Consider the following 26768-nt stretch of genomic DNA (forward strand, 5'->3'; position numbering starts at 1 on the left):
TGCTGTGTGTTTAAAGCTATCCGGAACTGCTCAATTACTGTCAATGTCTGCAGCTCTCTATCATACTCGTGCCTCCCTTCTAGTTTAGGATTTAGCATGACTTCGACTTAGCCTATGCATCCTGTGTGAACTAGACTTGATGTACATGGCTATGGATAACTGATTCTTTGTGAGAATTGTACCTTACCTGACCTGTGTTCTGTAGTTCAGGATGAACTTATTTGGATAAAAGCATCTGGCAAATAAAATATAATGTACTGCAGTTCACCGAAAGGCCTCATTTTCTGATGACCTTATTTTACAAAGTAAATTACTTCTGCAGTGTAATGTAGTAAACTACATCTGTCACTGTCAGAACAGGACTGAATGTGGTAATTTCAAAATGGTTTCCTGATTTGACGAAAGATAAAGGTGGCAACACATCGAAGTAAACCTAACCAAAGTACTTTCCAGTAGGGTAGAATTCATTTCAAATGCGAAGGAGAATTTGTTAGTGGAAGCGGTGCTTTTAGGCTTGTTCAAAGCCCTGGCCTAGATTCAGATTTAAAGCCTTTGAAACGCAGTAATGAAAATGTGCTTCGGCTGGAACGCTGTCAGCCTGACCCAGCTCAGCAAACTGCGCTTGGAAAGCTTGTTGAGTCATCTCGACAAAACACTGCCGTAAAAACCTGAACAGCCATGAGCAACATGGAGGAGAGTAGTAACCGTCTGATTGGAACTGCAATTCAGCTATGATCGCATAACCAAAATAATATAATTATACATATAATAAAATTGTCAGATACGCTTATATGGAGAAGTATACTAATAAGCAATAATTGGTGCCTTTTAATTAGTGTATGGCAGTAGTATAGATTGCCTTATAAGAGGACTGTAGGATAGCCCCCTTTCAACTAGTGCATTGAACCAAGCTAGACCTGTGTTCAAATGTGACCTGAGCTGGTGAAACCCTATCCAGAAATGGCCTGGGAGCTGCTAGCAGTTATGGAACAACAGTCACTTCAGAAATTTACCAAGAGGACATGGCAGTTAAATGCAGAACAGATGAATGTATACGGTCCAGACAACATATATAAACAATAAATTAAAGCGGTTTAGCTAACAGTACCATGACAAAGAGAAGCCATTGAAAAACTGGTCCCAACTGCGTTATTAAAATCGACCATTTTTTAATGCCTGTACTTATCCCCAATCGATCTTGACTGAACTGGGCTGTGTTTCCCGGAGTTATACCTTAAGCTCTAACATGTCTGCGTGTTTCCCAAAACATTCTTAGCTAAGTTTGTTGGACACCGTTGTCCTAAAACTGGAAAATAATGTTTCTTTATTCAGCGCCACGTCTAACATTATCTCCATTTTGTTTGCTGTGAAGCTGTGAGACCGCTTCTTTCTTTGTTTGGCAAATCAACCCTGATTGCAAAGTCATTTAAGGCACCATGACAAAGATATTAAAATAATGTAAATAAAAGAACATGACATGCCAAAGTATTGCCAGGTGGCGTAGCGGAACCAGGTGTGATACCAGAATCAGAGGCGCCGTGTTCTTGCACCCATTTGGCAAAAATTATATATACAGTTGGATAATTCAGTTTGTAAGTTCCCACCAGTTGTGATAAATGCAATATTTTAAAGTATTCCTGCACTGTTTTATTCATAAATAACACTACAGTCTCTCATAACGCAGTCAAACAGTCGCTGCATGGAGTGAATAATCGATCGTAGAGCCGTCGATGGGCCTAGTAATGTTGCATGTAGAAACTGTGCCTTAAAGCAAGGAAACAGGAAACAGGCCAAGAAAAGTAAACAACTTTAGTAAGGTATATCATTCAAGTCTTCGTAAAACGCTAAGAGACACCGTTATCAGGAAACGTGGCCCTGATAATTTATTCTCAGAGATTAGGGTGTATTTACAGAGGAGAGGGCTCTATCAGACAGGGAAGGGGATACAGTAGGGAACAGGAAACAGACGAGAGGGCTCTATCAGACAGGAAAGTGGATAAAGTAAGGAACAGGAGACAGAGGAGAGGGCTCTATCAGACAGGGAAGGGGATAAAGTAAGGAACAGGAGACAGAGGAGAGGGCTCTATCAGACAAGGAAGGGGGTACAGTAGGGAACAGAAACAGAGGAGAGGGCTCTATCAGACAGGAAAGGGGATACAGTAGGGAACAGGGAATAGGATATGGCGGTTCTTACGCCCACTCCTGGCGTGACAGGTTGGTGAAGATGTTCATCTGTTCCTCCTGCAGCAGGCGGTAGGTGGCGCTGACGTGGTGGCTCTCCTGGACCGAGCGGTCGTTGTACATCAGGGCAAACTCAGACCTTCCAGATCACAGGGAACACAGAAGAACCATGTGCTCACAAGCACAATTTCAATTTCATGTGTTTGTTTTCACGTGTGAAAATAATTGTTTTCAAATTCAGCGATTGGAAAAATGTGAACATGCAAATGACTCAATGACTTTTTTAGGAAAATGTATTCACATGTGAATGTGGTTTCTGGCCTGCGCGAGATAATGCTAGAGCAGACCAGTGTCTCAGCGAAATTCAGAGTCTTTGGGCAAAATGGGGAAATCAGTTTGAAAGTCTTCAGCAACTGGTAGTAAGCAAAAGTATCTGGTAGATAATTATCATACGCATCGGTGATGAGAGAGATAACATTGTACCGGTTGTGTAATTTGCAGGTTCAAACCTGCCCTGTCTTTGGAGGTGTGAACAATGTTACAAAATGCAGGAATCAGTGTTATAGATGTGCTACAGCTACACCCCATCTCCAGCTGCCCCGCCCTGCCCGGCACTCGCTGTGTTAATGTGAAACTGAAAAACAGAAGATGGGAAAGAGGTGGAGATGGCACCAGCAGGAGGGGTGTCTGCTGCACAGTAATCTCAGGAGGCCTCCTTCTTCAGTTATTACACATTACAGGAAAATGGCACGTTTGAGAACGGAAAGTTAAAAGTAAAAAATACTCAAATCCGTAATGTGAAAAGGGTGAGGGTTTTGTTTTGAGTTCTATATGAGAACGCATTCACACGCGCACACACACACACACGCACACACAAGCAAGTGCAATTTTTATCAAATACATAGTAGTGTTTTGTTTCCTGACACACAGTACTAGTTAAGATCTCACCTTTCCTGGTTATTGGGTGGTAATAAATGCAAAAAAAGAAATATAAAACAAAATCCATTACTGATCTCATCATATGATTCTAAATGAAAATACATAAATTAAATTTGCTGAAAATAACATTTTAGAAATAACTATCATTCTCATGAAGGTAACTGCTTTTACTTGCATCTTTAACCAATTTATATTTTCTTAACTGGAATCCCTTATTTGTCACTGACCTATATATAGAAACTGATGTTCACAAACACACACGCACACACACACACAGGTTATAATACATTATGGTACCTCCAAAAGCAACTAGTTAATGCCACCTCAAAACATATGGGGACACAGAACAGAAATAATTTAATCTTTTTTTTTAATGCGGATTCTCGAGGATACATCTAACAGTCTGTTGTCTTTCGGTGTTAAAAAATATATTTCTGATTAATTGAAATATTGTTTTCTGCCTACAGGCCATAAATGGGAAATGAATGATTTTGTCGGGGGACATGACACAGTCACTTGCACTGGATGTTTTATATCTGTTCTTGTATATTTGCGTGAGTGATTCCAGCGTATCAAGTACTGTGGAGCAGATATGGCTCCCCAAAGGATGATGTGTTTGGCTTGGAAAGTCCTTTTATGCCCTTTTAAAGGACTCAAAGCTCCAGAGAGATTTGTTGTTGTTGAAGCAGTAGATGCTATTGAAGTGGAAACTAAATATAATTAGCCTACTTGGAGTCACAATGGAGCAACAGTCGACATTAAGTCAGACGACATTAGAGCACGACATTAAAGCATGAGTCAGTCAACATTAAAGCACAACATTAAAGCATGAGTCAGTCAACATTAAAGCACAACATTAAAGCATGAGTCAGTCAACATTAAAGCATAACATTAAAGCATGAGTCAGTCAACATTAAAGCATGAGTCAGTCAACATTAAAGCACAACATTAAAGCATGAGTCAGTCAACAAAAATTTTACTCAATAAAATTATGTGGTTACACACAGTATTACTAGTACTTGGACTACAACTGATTAAGTTCATGTACCAACTGCCAAATTAGCTGAAGTCACACATACTTATGAATATACTTATACTGCTAATTACAGTATATATTATACTATATGTGTTAATATCATTGTGTATACACATAACAATACTGCATGCAGCCACTGTCTATAGTTGTTTTTTTAAAGTAAATACCCTTATCACCTGCAGCACCTCTCTTTTTAGTTTCCCAAAATAAAACTTGAGAAAACATGCCAAGAGACAGCACTCTTTCAGTCCCTCAGGGGCCGGACAGACTGCTATAAATATGCCGGGTGACAGTGCTCGTTCCAGCCACTGTGGGATCTCGGACGTTTGCGTTAGTGTCAGAGAAGCAGCAGGTTCCTGTAGCCCTAGAGGAGGTTCCTTCAGCTCTAGAGCAGGTTCCTGCAGCCCTGGGGCAGGTTTCTGCAGCTGTAGTGCAGGGTTCTGCAGCCCTGGGGCAGGTTTCTGCAGCTGTTGTGCAGGGTTCTGCAGCCCTGGGGCAGGTTTCTGCAGCTGTAGTGCAGGGTTCTGCAGCCCTGGGGCAGGTTTCTGCAGCTGTTGTGCAGGGTTCTGCAGCCCTGGGGCAGGTTTCTGCAGCTGTTGTGCAGGGTTCTGCAGCCCTGGGGCAGGTTTCTGCAGCTGTAGTGCAGGGTTCTGCAGCCCTGGGGCAGGTTTCTGCAGCTGTTGTGCAGGGTTCTGCAGCCCTGGGGCAGGTTTCTGCAGCTGTTGTGCAGGGTTCTGCAGCCCTGGGGCAGGATTCTGCAGCGTAGTGCAGGGTTCTGCAGCTCTGGGGCAGGGTTCTGCAGCCCTGGGGCAGGGTTCTGCAGCCCTGGGGCAGGATTCTGCAGCGTAGTGCAGGGTTCTGCAGCCCTGGGGCAGGATTCTGCAGCGTAGTGCAGGGTTCTGCAGCTCTGGGGCAGGGTTCTGCAGCCCTGGGGCAGGATTCTGCAGCTGTAGTGCAGGGTCTTGCAGCTCTGGGGCAGGGTGTTCTTCTGGGGCAGCCTGTAGGCCCTGTGAGAATCTTGTGGTGTTTCTGTGGTCAGGCTACTGCTGCACTTGCAAGCATTTGCGTTTCCCATCGCAAGTCTTGTCCTCTTAAGTGGGCCACCATCAAAGCTACAACTCCCAGGCAATCGCTGTGTATTTTGTTTATGCTGCTTAATGTGAAAGCAAAACTCCTTGAGATGTGACAGGGTTTGTAATGACCCCTTCAGTGACCCAAGCAGTACTGCTGATTGGCAGAAAGTTAGTCACTGCCAGGGTTGTTTACGGCCAGTAAAAAGGCTGCCAGTTTGCTTCATGGAGGGGATTTATGTGCACTAAAGTGTACCCTGACTGCGGCTGGATTTCCAGGTTTTCAGGGTATGAGAAGCTCACTGTACCTGGTGTGTATGTGGAAGCTGTTGGTGGTTCCTGTGTGCTCGTAGTCGTGGATGGCAGCAGCAAAGAGAGCTGCTAAGACCTCCAGTTCAGTCAGCCAGTGCTGCGTTCCAAAACACAGAGTCATGGTATTTCAGCAGGAATGTCTCCTCTTTCACAAGTGCCAATTCAATTACACATATTCACTCAGTGAGCAATTTATTAGGGAGACCTGTACACCAGCTCATTAATGCAAATATTTAATCAGCCAGTCATGGGGCAGCAACTAAATGCATGAAAGCATGCAGACGTGGTCAAGAGGTTCAGCTGTTTTTCAGACAAAATTTCCAGAATGGGGAAGAAATGTGATCTCAGAGACTTTGTGGAATGATTGCTGTTGCCATGCAAGGTGGTTTAAGTATCTGAGAAACTTGAGTTTTTAGAGTCTGCAGGCAACAACTTGGTTGAAGCTGAAAGGAAGTTGGCAGTAATGCAAATAACCACATGCTATAACAGTGGTATACAGAAGAGCATCTCTGAACACACAACATGTCGAACCTCTGAGAGGATAAGCTATAGCAGTAGAAGACCAATAAGTTAAAAAAAGGAAATAAATACAGAATAAAGTGATCACTGAGTGTATATATATCATTCAAAGGGTAAAGGGGTATAGGAGGTTTGGGGCGGTAGTGTGGCTGTGTTTGGTAGGTGGGGTACAGGAGGTTTGGGGGGGTGTGACTGTGTTTGGTACGTGGGGGTATAGGAGTTTTGGGGGGGTATTGTGACTGTGTTTGGTACGTGGGGTATAGGAGGTTTGGGGGACAATGTGACTGTTTGGTACGTGGGGTATAGGAGGTTTGGGGGTATTGTGACTGTGTTTGGTACGTGGGGTATAGGAGGTTTGGGGGGTATTGTGACTGTGTTTGGTACGTGGGGTATAGGAGGTTTGGGGGTATTGTGAGTGTTTGGTACGTGGGGTATAGGAGGTTTGGGGGGGTGTGACTGTGTTTGGTGCGTGGGGTATAGGAGGTTTGGGGGTGTGTGACAGTGTTTGGTAGGTGGGGTACCGGAGGTTTGGGGGTAATGTGACTGTGTTTGGTACGTGGGGTATAGGAGGTTTGGGTTGTCTGACAGTGTTTGGTAGGTGGGGTACAGGAGGTTTGGGGGGTAATGTGACTGTTTGGTACGTGGGGTATAGGAGGTTTGGGGGGGTGTGACTGTGTTTGGTGCGTGGGGTATAGGAGGTTTGGGGATATTGTGACTGTGTTTGGTATGTGGGATATAGGATGTTTGGGGGGTATTGTGACTGTGTTTGGTACGTGGGGTATACGAGGTTTGGGGGGTAATGTGACTGTGTTTGGTCCGTGGGGTACAGGAGGTTTGGTGGGTGTGACTGTGTTTGGTCCATGGGTTATAGGAGGTTTTGGGGGGTAATGTGACTGTGTTTGGTATGTGGGGTATAGGATGCTTGGGGGGTATTATGACTGTGTTTGGTACGTGGGGTACAGGAGGTTTGGGGGTAATGTGACTGTGTTTGGTTACGTGGGTATAGGAGGTTTGGGGGTGTGTGACTGTGTTTGGTACGTGGGGTATCGGAGGTTTGGGGGGTGTGACTGTGTTTGGTGCGTGGGGTATAGGAGGTTTGGGGGGTAATGTGACTGTTTGGTACATGGGGTATAGGATGTTTGGGGGGTATTATGACTGTGTTTGGTACGTGGGGTATAGGAGGTTTGGTCGGTGTGACTGTGTTTGGTCCATGGGTTATAGGAGGTTTTGGGGGGTAATGTGACTGTGTTTGGTATGTGGGGTATAGGATGCTTGGGGGGTATTATGACTGTGTTTGGTACGTGGGGTATAGGAGATTTGGGGGGTATTGTGACTGTGTTTGGTACGTGGGGTACAGGAGGTTTGGGGGTAATGTGACTGTGTTTGGTTACGTGGGTATAGGAGGTTTGGGGGTGTGTGACTGTGTTTGATACGTGGGGTATCGGAGGTTTGGTGGGTGTGACTGTGTTTGGTCCATGGGTTATAGGAGGTTTTGGGGGGTAATGTGACTGTGTTTGGTACGTGGGGTATAGGAGGTTTGGGTTGTCTGACAGTGTTTGGTAGGTGGGGTACAGGAGGTTTGGGGGGTAATGTGACTGTTTGGTACGTGGGGTATAGGAGGTTTGGGGGTATTGTGAGTGTTTGGTACGTGGGGTATAGGAGGTTTGGGGGGGTGTGACTGTGTTTGGTGCGTGGGGTATAGGAGGTTTGGGGATATTGTGACTGTGTTTGGTATGTGGGATATAGGATGTTTGGGGGGTATTGTGACTGTGTTTGGTACGTGGGGTATAGGAGGTTTGGGGGGTAATGTGACTGTGTTTGGTCCGTGGGGTATAGGAGGTTTGGTGGGTGTGACTGTGTTTGGTCCATGGGTTATAGGAGGTTTTGGGGGGTAATGTGACTGTGTTTGGTATGTGGGGTATAGGATGCTTGGGGGGTATTATGACTGTGTTTGGTACGTGGGGTATAGGAGATTTGGGGGGTATTGTGACTGTGTTTGGTACGTGGGGTACAGGAGGTTTGGGGGTAATGTGACTGTGTTTGGTTACGTGGGTATAGGAGGTTTGGGGGTGTGTGACTGTGTTTGGTACGTGGGGTATCGGAGGTTTGGGGGGTGTGACTGTGTTTGGTGCGTGGGGTATAGGAGGTTTGGGGGGTAATGTGACTGTTTGGTACATGGGGTATAGGATGTTTGGGGGGTATTATGACTGTGTTTGGTACGTGGGGTATAGGAGGTTTGGTGGGTGTGACTGTGTTTGGTCCATGGGTTATAGGAGGTTTTGGGGGGTAATGTGACTGTGTTTGGTATGTGGGGTATAGGATGCTTGGGGGGTATTATGACTGTGTTTGGTACGTGGGGTATAGGAGATTTGGGGGGTATTGTGACTGTGTTTGGTACGTGGGGTACAGGAGGTTTGGGGGTAATGTGACTGTGTTTGGTTACGTGGGTATAGGAGGTTTGGGGGTGTGTGACTGTGTTTGATACGTGGGGTATCGGAGGTTTGGTGGGTGTGACTGTGTTTGGTCCATGGGTTATAGGAGGTTTTGGGGGGTAATGTGACTGTGTTTGGTATGTGGGGTATAGGATGCTTGGGGGGTATTATGACTGTGTTTGGTACATGGGGTATAGGAGATTTGGGGGGTATTGTGACTGTGTTTGGTACGTGGGGTACAGGAGGTTTGGGGGTAATGTGACTGTTTGGCTACGTGGGTATAGGAGGTTTGGGGGTGTGTGACTGTGTTTGGTACGTGGGGTATCAGAGGTTTGGGGGGTGTGACTGTTTGGTGTGTGGGGTATAGGAGGTTTGGGGGGGTATTGTGACTGTGTTTGGTACGTGGGGTATAGGAGGTTTGGGGGGTGTGACTGTGTTTGGTACGTGGGGTATAGGAGGTTTGGGGGGTACTGTGACTGTGTTTGGTACATGGGGTATAGGAGGTCTGGGGGTGTGTGACTGTGTTTGGTACGTGGGGTATCGGAGGTTTGGGGGGTGTGACTGTGTTTGGTGCGTGGGGTATAGGAGGTTTGGAGGGTGTGACTGTGTTTGGTAGGTGGGGTATAGGAGGTTTGGGGGGTGTGACTGTGTTTGGTAGGTGGGGTACAGGAGGTTTGGGGGAGTAATGTGACTGTGTTTGGTACATGGGGTATAGGAGGTTTGGGGGTGTGTGACAGTGTTTGGTATGGGGGGTATTGGAGGTTTGGGGGGGTGACTGTGTTTGGTAGATGGGGTACAGGAGGTTTGGGGGTAATGTGACTGTGTTTGGTACGTGGGGTATAGGAGGTTTGGGGTGTGTGACTGTGTTTGGTACGTGGGGTATAGGAGGTTTGGGGGGTGTGACTGTGTTTGGTGCGTGGGGTATAGGAGGTTTGGGGGTGTGTGACAGTGTTTGGTAGGTGGGGTACAGGAGGTTTGGGGGGTAATGTGACTGTGTTTGGTACGTGGGGTTTAGGAGGTTTGGGGGTGTGTGACTGGGTTTGGTACGTGGGGTATAGGAGGTTTGGGGGGTATTGTGACTGGTACGTGGGGTACAGGAGGTTTGGGGGTAATGTGACTGTGTTTGGTACTTGTGGTATCGGAGGTTTGGGGGGTGTGACTGTGTTTGGTATCTGGGGTATAGGAGGTTTGGGGGGGTGTGACTGCGTTTGGTACGTGGGGTATAGGAGGTTTGGGGGGATGTGACTGTGTTTGGTATCTGGGGTATAGGAGGTTTGGGGTGTGTGACTGTGTTTGGTACATGGGGTATAGGAGGTTTGGGGGGGTGTGACTGTGTTTGGTATCTGGGGTATAGGAGGTTTGGGGGGTGTGACTGTGTTTGGTAGGTGGGGTACAGGAGGTTTGGGGGTAATGTGACTGTGTTTGGTACGTGGGGTATAGGAGGTTTGGGGGTATTGTGAGTGTTTGGTACGTGGGGTATAGGAGGTTTGGGGGTGTGTGACAGTGTTTGGTAGGTGGGGTACAGGAGGTTTGGGGGGTAATGTGACTGTGTTTGGTACGTGGGGTATAGGAGGTTTGGGGGTGTGTGACTGGGTTTGGTACGTGGGGTATAGGAGGTTTGGGGGGTATTGTGACTGGTACGTGGGGTACAGGAGGTTTGGGGGTAATGTGACTGTGTTTGGTACTTGTGGTATAAGAGGTTTGGGGGGTGTGACTGTGTTTGGTACGTGGGGTATCGGAGGTTTGGGGGGTGTGACTGTGTTTGGTATCTGGGGTATAGGAGGTTTGGGGGGGTGTGACTGTGTTTGGTACGTGGGGTATAGGAGGTTTGGGGGGATGTGACTGTGTTTGGTATCTGGGGTATAGGAGGTTTGGGGGGTGTGACTGTGTTTGGTAGGTGGGGTACAGGAGGTTTGGGGGTGTGTGACTGTGTTTGGTACATGGGGTATAGGAGGTTTGGGGGGGTGTGACTGTGTTTGGTATCTGGGGTATAGGAGGTTTGGGGGGTGTGACTGTGTTTGGTAGGTGGGGTACAGGAGGTTTGGGGGTAATGTGACTGTGTTTGGTAGGTGGGGTACAGGAGGTTTGGGGGTGTGTGACTGTGTTTGGTACGTGGGGTATAGGAGGTTTGGGGGTGTGTGACTGGGTTTGGTAAGTGGGGTATAGGAGGTTTGGGGGGTATTGTGACTGGTACGTGGGGTACAGGAGGTTTGGGGGTAATGTGACTGTGTTTGGTAGGTGGGGTATAGGAGGTTTGGGGGTGTGTGACTGTTTGGTACGTGGGGTATAGGAGGTTTGGGGGGGTGTGACTGTGTTTGGTATCTGGGGTATAGGAGGTTTGGGGGGTGTGACTGTGTTTGGTAGGTGGGGTACAGGAGGTTTGGGGGTAATGTGACTGTGTTTGGTATCTGTGGTATAGGAGGTTTGGGGGGTGTGACTGTGTTTGGTATCTGTGGTATAGGAGGTTTGGGGGGTGTGACTGTGTTTGGTACGTGGGGTATAGGAGGTTTGGGGGGGGTGTGACTGTGTTTGGTATCTGGGGTATAGGAGGTTTGGGGGTAATGTGACTGTGTTTGGTGCGTGGGGTATAGGAGGTTTGGGGGTGTGTGACTGTGTTTGGTACGTGGGGTATAGGAGGTTTGGGGGTGTGTGACTGTGTTTGGTACGTGGGGTATAGGAGGTTTGGGGTTTTTACCACGAGGCCGGTCCGGAGCAGAAGGCAGTGCAGCGTTTGCGTGACGTCAGCCGCATGTGTGAGTGAGTGGTATGGGTTCCTATGTTTGGAGTATCCCTTCTCCAGCGTGGCCAGGAACGACATGAGGAACGTGATGGGGATCTGAAAAACAAAACTGCAGCAGGTAAAAGGTTGTTCCGCTCCATTTCAGCTCCGATGATGAAGGGCAATAGGTTGGCCGTATTTCCTGAATTAACTTCGCATGCCGCATTAGCTCAGTCACAGGTGAGGAACGTGGCGCACTTGGAGTGGCTTTTCAATGTTTTCGGCGAAGTGAAGGCGCACACATGAAGGCGTGGGGCGCAGGTGTTAAATGGGCTGGATTGTGCGGTACTGAGCACCTTGCTTCCTTCATATCCAATCAAATAAACTCTTCATTACCTTTAAGACCCATGCATATTGCGCAGGTTGTATTAGCAATTTCCGTAGTCTCACTGAATATTATGGAAGACAATGATAAGGCAGATGTTTCTCCCAAAAAGTTATTTTGCGGCAGGTGCCGACTTGCACTGACCTTTCTCAAAAATTTTGCTCAAATGAATCTCATAAATTAGATAAATCCGTTTGAATATGCATACATTTTCATCTGTCAGGCCTTCTCTGATCATGGCTCAATAGTTTAAATATGCTATTCTATAACTAAGAAAAAACCAAGTAAAATAAGATCCTGACAACCAGGGAAGATCATAACACAAGTGGTTTGCAGCAGTGAATATGAACTTGACGAGAGAAAGAAAGAAAAGTACAATTAAATTATTAATTAATATGAAGGATATGGCTTACTATATGGAACTGAGCTATTTTTTTTCAAGTGTAAAATGGGCGTTTGAGGTCAGCACAAGTTGCGGATGTGACTTTCTCCTTGGAAAAAATATATTATATAATATAAACTTATTCAAATTAGGCTACCTATCGACATAGCCTGCTTTCCAGACAATGAATAATAACACGTCTTGTTGTTTATTGCTCTCTTTGAAATTGGGCACAACGAAATTATATTGTGTTAGTGAGGAAGATATGCTAGGAGAAAACGAATGCACTTAATGCAGCTTGCATATACGATGATGTTGGTTGTAACCAACAGACTACGTCATTTTATAATTATTATTGCTTGTTTAAAATGATGTCTTCACATGTGCATTAATATTGCATTTATTCCTTAGGGAAGACCAGGGTGGAAACTAACACAGGGCATGTTGAAACATGGGGATTTTGCATAGTTGCATGCAGGACTATTCGAAAACTCCATGTATGCCACCCACTTATTGGGTCCTATTCAGCTCTTTACCTCCTCTTATCCCTTTCTCTTATCCCTTTCTTCTCAGACATTCATGACATCTTCTCATATGCGGTTCGTACCTACCTTTGACTTAATAAACCAAAGCAATTTCCAGTCTGTTTTCCGACATTTTGGTTCAATGTGCCCCAGAGCTGTATAAACTTGCCCCGTAGTCACGGCATATTAAACCGTTTCTCTCTCGCTGCTTTCGACTGAACTGTAATCTCTAGGAATGTCCTAGAACTGTACAGACTGTTTATAGACATAGCAAAGACATGTATCTTCTTTCTGTATGGAAAATATTTTCTCTAATATGTGTATATGTATTTACTTAATCGTGTTTGGTTGTTCCCCGGTTTCCCCTATTGCATGTATTATGGCAAAAGAGAGCTTAGTATCTACAGCATATCTGGCAGCAGCAGGATGGTTTGAGGCTCATCTGATACCTTGGTTGCTTGATGACATAAAGCCATTTAGCCAACAAATGTGTTCCATATTGTATCAGCATAATTTACAGCCGAATTCCCACCCCCCAATTCCCATAGAGATCCATTCAAATGCGAAGAGTTATAGTATCGCTTGTAGGACAACCTGAGAACAAGATATCCAGACTCTGGTGATGTTGATAGGTCACAGACATCAGGAAGTCATGCTATGCAATGGATATGCAACAAAATACAAAACATGACTTTTTTATTTGACATTGTTAAATTGTCTCAAACATTGAAATGGGGGGCTGTGTATAAAAAGTGCTATAATTACTACATGGCGCAACCAAAATGTATAAAAACATGGTTTAATAAAATATGAGAATCTGCACTTTGACCACATATGAATTGATTGATTACAAACAAACATAAAACATTAATCAAAAAATCCAGAAAAGGGCAAGGTGTGTCCAAACTTTTGACTGGTGCTGTAATTTGTGTCAGACTTTTGGAATGTGGGAAACTGAATGTTGAAAACTATGCTGCAGCAGTCATAAGCTTTTAATCCAGCTTCGCAGTCTGTGTGCGTGGGTTTGGGGAGAGAGAGCTGACCTTAAATCGGCTGTTGAGCTCGTATCTGGTAATCAGTTCCAGGAAAAGCGTCTGCAGTGCATGGTCAGAGCTGGCTGAGTTCAGCGCGAACACGTCGAAGTTCCACCGGTCCACATCCTGAGGGAGGGACCACAGGCACTTCAGAAGGGTGCTCAGTGCTGAGGAAACTAATCTGAGGCTGGAGTTGTCATTGTCAACTGCCAATTACTTCACATGGCAAGTTTTTTTAAAGGCCCACACGCATCAGCGTTCTCTTCCTGGTTTTAGTTTGTAAAATTGTCCGGCGGGTGAACGGAGAAACCAAGTGCAACCAGGAAGTAGGCCAAACAGATGTTTTATTTTGTGGCCCAGACAAGCAGAGTTCCATCGCCAGAAAACAATCACAGTGGAGACAGGCAACGGCGTGGTTATGGTCACAGGCAAACAGTCTACATATCCAGATACAGGTTGAGGTTCAGAGTAGATAACCAGGTAAAGCATGAAAGAATGCAGATGACACATAACAAACCAGCAAAGTAATGGTGCAGACATTCAAGTATATATACATAAGTAGCTAAACTGAAATGACAACCAGGTGTGAGAACGAAGATGAGAAAATGACACACAGGTGAAATGAATGAATGGAGTGAGAGGTATGGAGCGGGAGTCAGGGAGTCCTGAAACAGAAAACGCCAAACAGGACACAACACGGGGTGTGACAACGGGAATGAAACACAGGTGAGACTATTGAATGAGGTGAGAACTACGAAACTGACCAAACGTAGAAGTGTATGACATGAAACAGAAAACGCTAAAAGGAGCAACACAGGATGTGACATGAAATTTCCACAAAATTATCACAAAGAGCACTGACGTAGGTTTTCTAAGAAGTCCCTAACCCTGTCCCCAGAGCGAAATCCCCCCTCCCCACCTCCGCCTCCTGTGGTCAGCTTTGTAAAAAATCATTTTACAAATAGTTCTGAAAAATTGCAGTTAGACCTTAACATGTGCATACTATTACCATAATTGGGTGTGGGGTATAGGAGCATGTGGGCCTTTAACTACACGAAAGCTACCCTAATGAGAAATGGCTGCAGTTACTCAAAACACAATACCAAATTATCAGGATGGTTAATAGATTTACAGCCTAAAGTAATTGGGAGACAAAACTAAAACTACACAACTACTACACAAATGTGAAGGTAGTAGTTTGCTTAGTTTAACTATGTGTACACTGACCTACTGTACTGCCCAGCACTCAAGGTCATGTTGGATTCAGTGTGCGGGGGTGAGATTGTCAGTCTTGAGAGCGGGGGGATGGTGCAGTGGGACTCGATCGCTCGTTAGCACGTTAGCACGTTAGCCTTACCCTCAGGCAGTGAATGACAGCTGGGGGCTGGTCGGGCTTCGCTGCTGTGTAGGCCCTTTTAAACATCCTGAAATGCCGGTAAACAGAAACGAATGACAATGACCCCTGCAGATAATGCTGTAAAAAGCATAGGGTGGGAGCCTTTACAGGTAAACCATCTGACAGTCTGGATTTGGTTGACATTTACCCTCAACTTTGAATTACAAATACATGTAAAAATATGTTGTTTTTTCCTTGAAGACCATTTTTTTTTACATTTATCAAATTGAACTCACCAAAAGAAAAAAGGAAAAAAGAAAGAAACAAGAAAACTTAAGCATTCACAACTTTTTTGCATTCATCCCTTTTGCAATTTTCAGTCACTATGCTAACAGGATATACTGTTTGAAACTGTTCGATCTGATTAACCTATTTTAAGATGCTCTAGCAACAACAGTTCCTTATCTTGTGGGTAGCAACACAAGCTTGGGAGGACCTCTCCTCTGCATTTTGAAAATCCACAAACAACATAAATCAAGTTTGTAGAGTAGTGTCATTTTCATAGCAATGGTCCATATATTAGCATACAAGATATTGTAATTTTTGTGATTTTCTGGACCTGTTACTGCCAGAGGGGAGTGCAAGGAGAGGGAGAGGCAGGGGAGGGTGACAGACAGGGGGGAAGTGAGAACCTTTTTTTCTCACTTCCTTTTTTATAAAAATGTTGCTTAATTTAGTATGCAATATACAGTATTTTACAGCTCTTATGACGCATAATATCATTTAGTTTCCATGTGTCCTTTTTAGAAACCTGCCTAGACATAGGTAAAAAAAACAAACAATGCAGAATGCTATTGTGATATTGTCATCAAATCCGAAAGGGGATTTGTCCACTGTATCTATCATGTGTATCAACTCAAAAACAGAAAATCTTTTCTGTGAGAGAAAAAAGTTTCAACTTACACTGTGTCTGAGCTTCTGTAACTTTGCTTTAGTAAACAATAATTATGACTCTTGGAAAACAGACCCCAAGGGGTTACCTTTCAGAAGAGACCACGATTATGCTTGTAGTCAAAAGAGTTCAAGAATAGTAACCATTTTAATTTGAGCATGTCATTGTCAACCTTGTGTTCTGAAAAGGGGGCGATGCTTAAGGGGTTAATGACACATTGATCCATTCCTGGCCAGTGAAGACCAGATTCTGTGAGCATTCATTTATGCAGAGCTCCATGCCCATGGATGGGCTGCAGTTACATACATTTAAAACACACATATGAATATAATGCTGGTTTCTCCCCTCTCGCAGTATTGGCAAACCCCTCCACCGTTGTGATTGCAGTTCATGGATACATTTTCTGTGAGTTATTTTGTATTTTGACATGTTTGCGTGCTTACCTTTCGACGAATATCCCAGCCTGCACTGCGTGCACGATGCTGCGGAACTTTGGCTTCTCGTAGGACTGCCTCCCCGGAGGGCGGGCCTTCTGGGTGAAGGTGGAGGCCAGCCAATCACGGACCTCGGAGGGCACGGTGTCAGAGCGCATCTGCTGGAGGTCGTCTTCGGGGTCGAGGCTCTGCCTGCACAGACACCGCAGGGGAACGTCCTAGATCAGGGGTCCCCAGCACACCACGGGGGAACGTCCTAGATCAGGGGTCCCCAGCACACCACGGGGGAACGCTCTAGATCAGGGGTCCCCAGCACACCGTGAAGGGATCGTTCTAGATCAGGGGTCCCCAGCACACCGTGAAGGGATTATTCTAGATCAGGGGTCCCCAGTACACCACGGGGGAACGCTCTAGATCAGGGGTCCCCAGTACACCGCAGGGGAACGCTCTAGATCAGGGGTCCCCAGTACACCTCAGGGGAACGCTCTAGATCAGGGGTCCCCAGTATACCGCAGGGGAACGCTCTAGATCAGGGGTCCCCAGTACACCTCAGGGGAACGCTCTAGATCAGGGGTCCCCAGCATGCAGTGAGGGTTTAATGGTTAATTAACTGAATTCTGTATTTCAGCTGAACTAGGACACAAGTGAAGACCCACCCTGCTCATTGAGTATAAGATCTGAGACCCCCTGTGTCAGGCTCATCAGATCCGGCCCTCAAATCCAAATCCAGCCCTCCTTTCCTTTTCTCCCCGGTAATGAACTGAACTGATTGGCCAGACTGTCGTCACACCTGGCTCCCAGATTCAGGGAGGGTGGAAAACCAACAGTTCCCAACTGATGGTGATCCCTGCCCTACTTAGTGAGAGGCACACTAAAGACACACTATACACACCCTGGGTTTTATTAGCAGTTGTCACTTAACTTTAACTTGCACATAAATCCAAGTATTTTTACTGTTCTACAAACAGTTTAGCAAGCTGAGGGATTGTGAAAAATATACTTGCCAAAGTGTTTGTGGAAAAAAAGGAACTGGTGCATTTATTTTAGAGTAAAAGCTAAGGGAAGATCGTTGATTGAACCCAGGCCCAACTGGCCCCGTCGCAGGATAGAAAGATTGGACAACCCCAGCTAGATAAACCAGAGCAGCGGGCTGAACCACACTTGGGCCTCGCTTGTTTTGAAGGATGGTCCCTGCCGCTGCTTCTTTGAGCCAAAAAGTGTTTTTTTTTTCACCCAAGACGACCCTTAAACTAAATGATTCAACAGCACACATTTGTGGAAATGAAATGTTTGTTTTGGCACCTGGAGGCCCGGTAGTTTTGTGAGTTAGCCAGCGAAGCAGCCGTATTTTGAGGCAAAACTCAGAGATGTCAGCCAAGGGTTTCGTGTGCTTTCGGATAGCTTATTTTGGGTCTCATGACCATGATTATCAAGTGCCTTGGGAGCAGATTGTTATCCCAACAGCAGCTTCATTTTAAACCAAATTTACTGTCACGATTTCAGTTTTTCGTGGTAATTTTTCAGTTTGTTTTGGCCATTTTTAATACTTTCCTTGGTAATGTACCTGTTTGCTGATCAAAATTCACTGATCCTTTAAGCATTGCTGGTAGATTTTTAAAGAGCAGCAAACATTAACATTCTATTCACTTTCACGTTATAATGGAAATTCCATTATACATTTCCAATTACAAATACATGTGAATAACAGTTTTTTTTTCCAGAGTGCACTATCACTTGGCAGACAGGTACTCTGGTAGATAATCTTTTGAATACAGATAAAAAGCATTTTGCCAGCAGTTTACCTCGTCTCATCAATGTACAGTGCCTCCAGCAGAGACGCGGTGTAGTCCAGGTTCTTTTTGAGCTCTTCAAAGTCCACATCTCTCTCCTCGAGCTGCTTCAGCATGCACCGTAACCTGCGGGAAAACCGAGGAGAGTCAGGCAGGCATTTTCTCATATCAGAACATGCATAACTTACTTTACGTAAAATCATCAACTCCCGATAGCATGGAGGCAGCAACACTCTTAGAGCCATCAGCCTGCAGCCTAACCTGCAGTACAGAGGGAGAACAGAGTCAGCGGCCATCTTTGAGCCTGAATTAGACGCAAAGGCCAACACTAAAATGGAGTCCATATAATAAAGATTTCCATATTTAGCACTGTAGCCTTGTAAGGAGGTTCTGGGTTTGATTCCCGGCTGGCTGTAACCTCGCTGCGTCGAGGTTGCTTGATCCTCCCGTGTTCACATATGTTTCCTCTGGGTACTCCACTTTCGTCCCTCATCAAAGGTGTGTATGTCAGGTTAGGTATGGTCCTGCCATTGCCCTTGGACCAACCGGCCCCTGGGCGCTGCACTGTGGCTGCCCACTGCTCCTATGTAACTAGGATGGGTTAAATGTAGTGACAAACTACCCTATGAGTATCTTATCTTAAAAACATACCAAGCGTCCATGGTCTAATCAGGGCAGAGTTCATCCTGGGACCCCAGGTGAGTGTTGTGGGAGCCACTGGAATGGCCTCCCACAGGATCTGAGGGCAGCTGAGAATATTGATTTTTTAAACGCAAACTGAAAACATACCCTTTTTAGCCTGGCTTTTAACTAGGGTGTTATTAGTTTCTTTTAGGCCTAGATTTTTAAATTTCTCTTTGTTTTTCTTTGTCTTTTATTTATTATCTATTTTTATCTTAGTTCTTAATTGCTATCTTTTTATTCAAACATTCAATATTATTTTATTTGACTGTGTGTGTGCTGTTTCTTGCTGTGTACATTGAGCTGTGCGTTTGGTCTCTGGTTATTTTATTTGACTGTGTGTGCTGTTTCTTGCTGTATACATTGAGCTGTGCGTTTGGTCTCTGCGGTTATTCTATTTGACTGTGTGTGCTGTTTCTTGCTGTGTACATTGAGCTGTGCGTTTGGTCTCGGCAGTCTCCTCGTTTCCTCATTGTTTGTGTTCTTGATCTCTCTGTTCTTGATTACTTTAATTATTTTATATGTTCTATTGTGTGAAGCACTTTGTGCTGCATTCAATTATATGAGAAGTGCTATATAAATGTGATTGATTGATATCTCTGACCAATCAGCATCAATCCATCAAGTAAGTATACAGTAGGAAAGAACCCAGCAGTGCTAATGGCCTGAGTATCCATGGTCTCCCGGCTGTCACAAGTAAGGGAAACAACTTTCTTTTGAGCACTGGTCCTTTGCTTATACTTGGGGGCCTGTAGGGTGAAAGCCATTTGATGGCTTGTGGAGGGGTGCATTGTGGGAGCACTTCAGCTTCTGAGTGTCCCTGCATATGCCGCACTGAGATCCCCAGCCCCAGCGAGAGATCCACAACTCTATCAGCTCCAAGGAGAGATCCACAACTCCATCAGCTCCAGGGAGAGATCCACAACTCCATCAGCTCCAGGGAGAGATCCACAACTCCATCAGCTCCAAGGAGAGATCGATAACTCCATCAGCTCCAAGGAGAGATCAACAACTCTATCAGCTTCAGGGAGAGATCCACAACTCCATCAGCTCCAAGGAGAGATCCACAACTCCATCAGCTCCAAGGAGAGATTGACAACTCCATCAGCTCCAAGGAGAGATCCTCAGCTCCATCAGCTCCAAGGAGAGATCCTCAGCTCCATCAGGGAGAGATCCTCAGCCCCAGCGAGAGATCCACAACTCCATCAGCTCCAAGGAGAGATCCTCACCCCCAGCTAGAGATCTACAACTCCATCAGCTCCAAGGAGAGATCCACAACTCCATCAGCTCCAAGGAGAGATCCACAACTCCATCAGCTCCAAGGAGAGATTGACAACTCCATCAGCTCCAAGGAGAGATCCTCAGCTCCATCAGCTCCAAGGAGAGATCCTCAGCTCCATCAGGGAGAGATCCTCAGCCCCAGCGAGAGATCCACAACTCCATCAGCTCCAAGGAGAGATCCTCACCCCCAGCTAGAGATCTACAACTCCATCAGCTCCAAGGAGAGATCCACAACTCCATCAGCTCCAAGGAGAGATCCACAACTCCATCAGCTCCAAGGAGAGATCCTCAGCTCCATCAGCTCCAAGGAGAGATCCTCAGCTCCATCAGCTCCAAGGAGAGATCCTCAGCTACATCAGCTCCAAGGAGAGATCCTCAGCTCCATCAGGGAGAGATCCTCAGCCCCAGCGAGAGATCCACAACTCCATCAGCTCCATCAGGGAGAGATCCTCAGCCCCAGTGAGAGATCCACAACTCCATCAGCTCCAAGGAGAGATCCTCAGCTCCATCAGGGAGAGATCCTCAGCCCCAGTGAGAGATCCACAACTCCATCAGCTCCAAGGAGAGATACTCAGCTCCATCAGGGAGAGATCCTCAGCCCCAGTGAGAGATCCACAACTCCATCAGGGAGAGATCCACAGCTCTTTAGCTCCGGCAGGGAGAGATCCTCAGCTCCAGGGAGAGATCATCAGCTCCAGGGAGAGATCCACAGCTCCAGCAGGGAGAGATACTCAGCTCCTGCAGGGAGTGAGGTCCTCAGCTTCCGTGGACATTGAAACGTAAATTCTCAGCCACCGTAAGCACTGAAGTGGAATTGGGCCAGTCTAAAGGGACTTGCATTCCTGTATGCTTAAGTGTTTAAATATTGTCGTGCTGCTTGTCCTTTTCATGCATTTTTAGGGTTTAGCACTACGTGATAAGCGCTTCTGAGGGCTAAAGAGTATAAAGAGTAAAGCCTTCCCTCTTTATCTTTTCCTGTTAAGAAGAAAGCATCAGCGTTTCGAGCGGGTTTCTGAGAACGCTGTCAAAGCCTGACTGCCAACAGGCTGAAACAATTTGCTGCTCTGCTTACGACCAATTGGGTTCGAGAGGCACGGTTTGAGATCGAGAAAGCGATAATTTGGAAGTGATTTTACACCAAATACCACTCCCAGGAAAGGCCTGGAGCATTTGCGCACCATTAATGCCCAATTTCTCATGGCAGGGAAAGGAACTCCCAGTAGATTATACAGGATCTCTTTATTTTGGAAGGGTCTAATGTGACAAAAAAAACCTAGATTTCATGGTAGATTGTGAGTTGAAATCTAATTTCTGTCATATGCGAGCAGTCAACGCCACACATTGAATGTGCTGTGTATCCTGAATTCATCCTGGATTGACTCGGCCCAGCAAAGATGCACAGACAGAAACGTTAAGTTCTTAATTTCATAGAAACCGATGAATTATCTTTATCCAGGCATCATGGATGCCACTTTCACATTCAGTCTCCATGCCTTCAACACGGGGGTCTGCAACCCTGGTCCAGCAGAGACACACATCCTGCTCTTCTTTAAAATCAGCACCCGATTCAGACCCTGTTAGGTGAAGTGAGTTATAAGTGTAATCACCTGTTTTAATGAATGAAATAAGTGCGGAGTACCAACTGAAACTGAGGCTCTACCGGACCAGCACAGGCCTGTCTTCACATCAAGCAGCATGAGTCTGTTATTCTGAGTGTCTGTGCCTGTAGGAAGATATCTCCCCTTCCACCTCTACCTTGATTAACTGCTTCAACACAGACCACAGGAAACACACACCAGTTTGGGCCGGGAGCCTTACGGCCAGCTGTGTCTGAAGCTCGCTCACGGACAAATCAGGTGAGTATGTTCCGTTCTGCGTGTTTCGCTTACACTGGTGTTTTTTTATCACAACAACCACAAAGTGCTGAACGAATGCACACCAAATACATGCATGCTTTCTGCCACATTTAACATCCTCATTAACAATTCAACAATATCACTGTCATGATTCTTACATGACATCCACATACACGCTACATGACACCTGACATGAACATAAATAACCATTAAATAGTTCCACTTGGTGTCAACTGTCATAAAGGGTCATTATGTTTGAGAGTTTGACATTGAACGTAACATAATAACCCTTTGACAGTTGAAACCAAGTGGAACAGACATTTATGAATGGTTATGTACACTTTATCAGGTATACCTGTACACCAGCTTGTTGATGAAAATATTTAATTAGATATTTAGCTGTTTTTCAGACCAAATAATCTGATAATGTGATCTAAGTGACTTTGGATGGATGGATGGATGGAACAGTCTCTACAGTTTGCAGAGAATGGTGCGGAAAACAAAAAACTGCAGTTCTGCAGATAGAAATGCCTTGTTAATGAGAAAGGTCAGAGAAGGGTCAGAGAGCCAGACTGCTTGAAGCTGATAGGAAGGTGTCAGTAATGCATTGCAACAGTGGTTTGCAGAAAAGCATCTCTGAACACACAACGTCTCAAACCTCTAAGTGGGTAGGCTACATAGGCTACAGTCTAAAAAATGAGTCTAATAAATACCTAATAAACTGCTTAGTAAGTGTATGTGCATGTCAGTTGTCATATAAGCATTATGCATAAAGCCTTTGAATAGTGTGATACCACATACAATACTGAGCTGAATCGGCACAGGAAGCATTCATGACTCTATTACATGACGCTACGCACGGATGTGCAGATTACATCGGAAAGCAGATGTGCATTTTTCCTGCGCTTTTATTTTGAAAGAGAAGTCCTGAGCGGGGGAGAGTCCGTTAGCGGTGTCTGACAGGTTTTTGGCAGCAGTGTCACAAATGGAGTCAGCCTGGCTGTCTGTGGCCCTGAGAGTCTAACTGAGAGTCTAAATGAGAGTCTGACTGAGAGTCTAACTGAGAGTCTAAAAGAGAGTCTAACAGAGAGTCTAACTGAGAGTCTAACTGAGAGTCTAAAAGAGAGTCTAAAAGAGTCGAACAAAGAGTCTAACTGAGAGTCTAAAAGATAATCTAACTCTAACTGAGAGTTGAACTGGGGGTCTAACTCAGAGTATAACAGAGAGTCTAATAGAGAATCTAACAGATAATCTAACTCGAACTGAGAGTCTGACTGAGAGTCTAAATGAGAGTCGGACTGACAGTCTAACAGAGAGTCTAACTGAGACCCTAATAGAGAGTCTAACTGAGAGTCTAAAAGATAATCTAACTGAGGGTCTAACTCAGAGTCTAACAGATTCTAAAAGAGAATCTAACTCTAACTGAGTCTAACTGAGGGTCTAACTCAGAGTCTAAAAGAGAGTCTAACAGAGAGTCTAACTGAGAGTCTAACTGAGAGTCTAACTGAGAGTCTAAAAGAGAGTCTAAAAGAGTCGAACAAAGAGTCTAACTGAGAGTCTAAAAGATAATCTAACTCTAACTGAGAGTTGAACTGGGGGTCTAACTCAGAGTATAACAGAGAGTCTAATAGAGAATCTAACAGATAATCTAACTCGAACTGAGAGTCTGACTGAGAGTCTAAATGAGAGTCTGACTGACAGTCTAACAGAGAGTCTAACTGAGACCCTAACAGAGAGTCTAACTGAGAGTCTAAAAGATAATCTAACTGAGGGTCTAACTCAGAGTCTAACAGATTCTAAAAGAGAATCTAACTCTAACTGAGTCTAACTGAGGGTCTAACTCAGAGTCTAACAGAGATTCTAAAAGAGAATCTAACTCTAACTGAGTCTAACTGAGGGTCTAACTCAGAGTCTAACAGAGATTCTAAAAGAGAATCTAACTCGAACAGAGAATCTAACTCGAACAGAGAGTCTAGCTGAGAGCCTAACTGAGAGCCTAACTGAGAAACTAACAGCCTCTGTAGTCCACAGGGCGTTGGACCATAAAGCGCTGATGTCACTGCCCTGGCACGCCAGCTGAGCTCCTTTAGCTACCTATCAGCATTCACCATATCATCTCACCCGCTAGCACCCGCCATGCTTTTCCCCAACTGCTTAACAACGTGGGGGAAAGCCAGTTTACCTTACTATAAAGGGTCCTGCAGTTACACCCACCAAATGTGTATTACTGACCATGAACATGCATGCTGAACAACATAAGGGAATAGATCATTTTACCCTCCTTTTATGTTTGGGGTCAACTTGACAGTGTTTGACATCTCTTAAAAAACAGTTAACATTCTGTTTCATCTTGATACAGTATAATTTTTATAATTTTCTATTTCGGTGGGATTAAATAGTAAACATGCAATTAACATAATGCTTTGTTTTCAGAAGTCCTCTGCCAACTTTACATGTGTTGTATGGGCTTATTTTGACTCTCTGTAACTGTATAAAATGTCACAACCAAACTTTCACTAACTGTACCTCAGGCTCTAAAATTCGATGTTTCTCACAGATTATTCATATTTATGGATAAAAGTCTAGTCATTTGGGACTCAATAAGCAGGCGACACACAAAGTGTCAAAACCTTTCTTTTGCAATAATTTTGTGTTTGACCCCAAACATAAAAGCGCCATACACTCTTAACATAATAGGAGCGGAAGAAATCAGTTTAGCAGCTGTTTTTTTGTGGTTTTTCAAATATGTTTATATTCATATGAAAAGTGACAGTTCTTAGACCGCATACATCTAGCTTTGAAGTAACCACCCCAACAACAAACAAACAGGTGACCCTCACATCAAAACCCCTCTCATCTCCGTACACTACATCATTCATAAAAAGAAGATAATGATAAAAGATTTCTTTGTGTCCTGGAATGGCAGATGGTGTAAGTAACGCTACGGTGCTTGCTTGTGTGTGATACCGTGTGTTTATTTATCTAGCAGACGCAGCCGTTGCCTGGCTGGTTTACACAAAACAAAAGCACATGCCTTGCACCTTTTAAACCGGTATGATCGTGACATACAGGTCTGTCACTCTTTAAGGTCTCTCCTCAGCTTGGACCTCTCCCAGCAGAATGGCGTCTGGGAACCCGAGAGGCAGGCTTTCCCCAGTCTGTGAAAAACACTTTGTCTTGTGCCTGGAAGCAGTGCCTATTGTATTCAGTGACAAGCCCACAACTCACTGACAGAAAAAGTGAAATCTAAAAGCACAAAGCACCTTCGCGAACATGACTTTAATGAACTTCAGTTAGCTATAGCCAGTTTGTGATCAATCTGTCTGCCTTAAAAGCTAAATGACGAAGTTAATCACTTTTTTTTAATTTTTTTACATTATTACCAGTGTTAATCTGTGCATCATTACTGTAGCTAAGATACTGCTATAAGTAAAGAAAATCCACAGTATCAAACAAGGTTTCAATCCAAAAAGTGACCTAATACATAGAAGCTGAATGAACACTACGGTTAGAATGTAAACTGCAGCCTTCAGTGTCACACTTTCTCTTGGTTACTCGCTCTCTGAGTTGGAAAAACGCTCACGCAAAACCTCCCATAATGTCCCAGCGCCCAGAGAAAGAAAACAGCTTCCAGAGCCAGGCGGTGAGAGGGGGGGTCTTCACACCGTGCGCAGTGTGTTGTTTGGGTGGCGAGTGTACACAGGGCGCAGGCAGGCGGAGGAAGAGAGGAGGAAAGAGAGGGAGAGAGCGACTCCTTAACATGCAGCCCAGGTCCTGCCCCAGCCTGCAGTCCGGCACGCAGAGCTCTCTTACCTGCAGATGGGCGTCTGGAGATGTTTCTTTCGGATTCTCACGAGCTCCGCCATCCAGCCGAGGGAGCCAGGACTGTCACAAACTTCCTCAGCACTTAACTGAGTCTCACAGAGGAAGGAGAGAGAGCGGGAGAGAGCGAGAGAGAGCGAGAGAGAGCGGGAGGACGGCACTCTGCTCTGAGGGCAGCAGAAAGTTATCAGCCCTGTGACACAACAAGCACAGAGCGGATCAGCCAACTTTACCCCACAGACCTCCTGCTCTCTGATTGGCTGGGCCAGTGTGCCGTGTACGCACCACAGACAGACAGAAGCTGCAGTTGGTGGTTAACCAGAGCTGGTGATGAAATGTTCACTACCACACGTTAGAAAGGAAAATACACCACTCCATGTTTCCACTGCAGAGATTGGAGTCTTCTGTGAGTCTAATGAAGAGGACAACAAAACTATCAGAATGCAAGCGGAAAACAAGATGCAATTCTTTTTTGCCTTTCTCCCCTGGGATCTATGGTATTTTGTGGGTATTTAAAGAAGAACCCTTGTGCAAAATGCAAAAGTTGAACTGTTTTCAGAGTCTCCAGGTTCTTTCATAATTCCGTTTCTAGAAATGCAAATACATGCATTATGAATACTTTCCATCAAATATTTCTAAAAGTGAAGAGGAGAATTGGCAGAATCCTTTTTTTTTCTTATTTATGGGAAACTGTACTCCAATTCCCTGAACTGTGTTAAAAAAGTGAATTTTTTGGATTACCCTGTAACCTACATGCAATTTTTACATCAAAATGATTTGTGATAATTATAACTGCGGTAAATAACTTGCCAAATTCTAATAAAACCATGCATCTTTGTCATCACTATTTTCCATATATTTGGCTGTCTGTAACCTGTGCTGTGGTGTATTTGGGGTATTTCTGGCCTTGGTCTTGGCTTGGCTCTGGTGTATTTGTGGTATTTCTGGCCTTGGTCTTGGCCTGGCTCTGGTGTATTTGGGGTATTTCTGGCCTTGGTCTTGGCCTGGCTCTGGTGTATTTGGGGGTATTTCTGGCCTTGGTCTTGGCTTGGCTCTGGTGTATTTGGGGTATTTCTGGCCTGG

General features: G+C 45.1%; 1 protein-coding gene across 1 annotated transcript in view; it reads right to left on the bottom strand.

Annotated features, from left to right (window-relative positions):
• Positions 1-25898, bottom strand: part of LOC133109927 (dual specificity calcium/calmodulin-dependent 3',5'-cyclic nucleotide phosphodiesterase 1B-like) — a 37575-nt gene extending 11677 nt beyond the window's left edge. Inside the window, exons 1-8 of the mRNA XM_061219684.1 lie at positions 25677-25898; positions 18058-18171; positions 16265-16447; positions 14891-14957; positions 13543-13659; positions 11185-11325; positions 5535-5635; positions 2195-2320 (exon numbers count right to left, since the gene is read on the bottom strand). Coding sequence (XP_061075668.1) covers positions 2195-2320; positions 5535-5635; positions 11185-11325; positions 13543-13659; positions 14891-14957; positions 16265-16447; positions 18058-18171; positions 25677-25729 — 902 coding nt within the window. The 5' untranslated portion in view covers positions 25730-25898. The remainder of the gene's footprint in view (positions 1-2194; positions 2321-5534; positions 5636-11184; positions 11326-13542; positions 13660-14890; positions 14958-16264; positions 16448-18057; positions 18172-25676) is intronic.
• Positions 25899-26768: the final 870 nt, after the last annotated feature.

Source organism: Conger conger, chromosome 14, assembly GCF_963514075.1.
Source record: "Conger conger chromosome 14, fConCon1.1, whole genome shotgun sequence".
Lineage (NCBI taxonomy): Eukaryota > Metazoa > Chordata > Actinopteri > Anguilliformes > Congridae > Conger > Conger conger.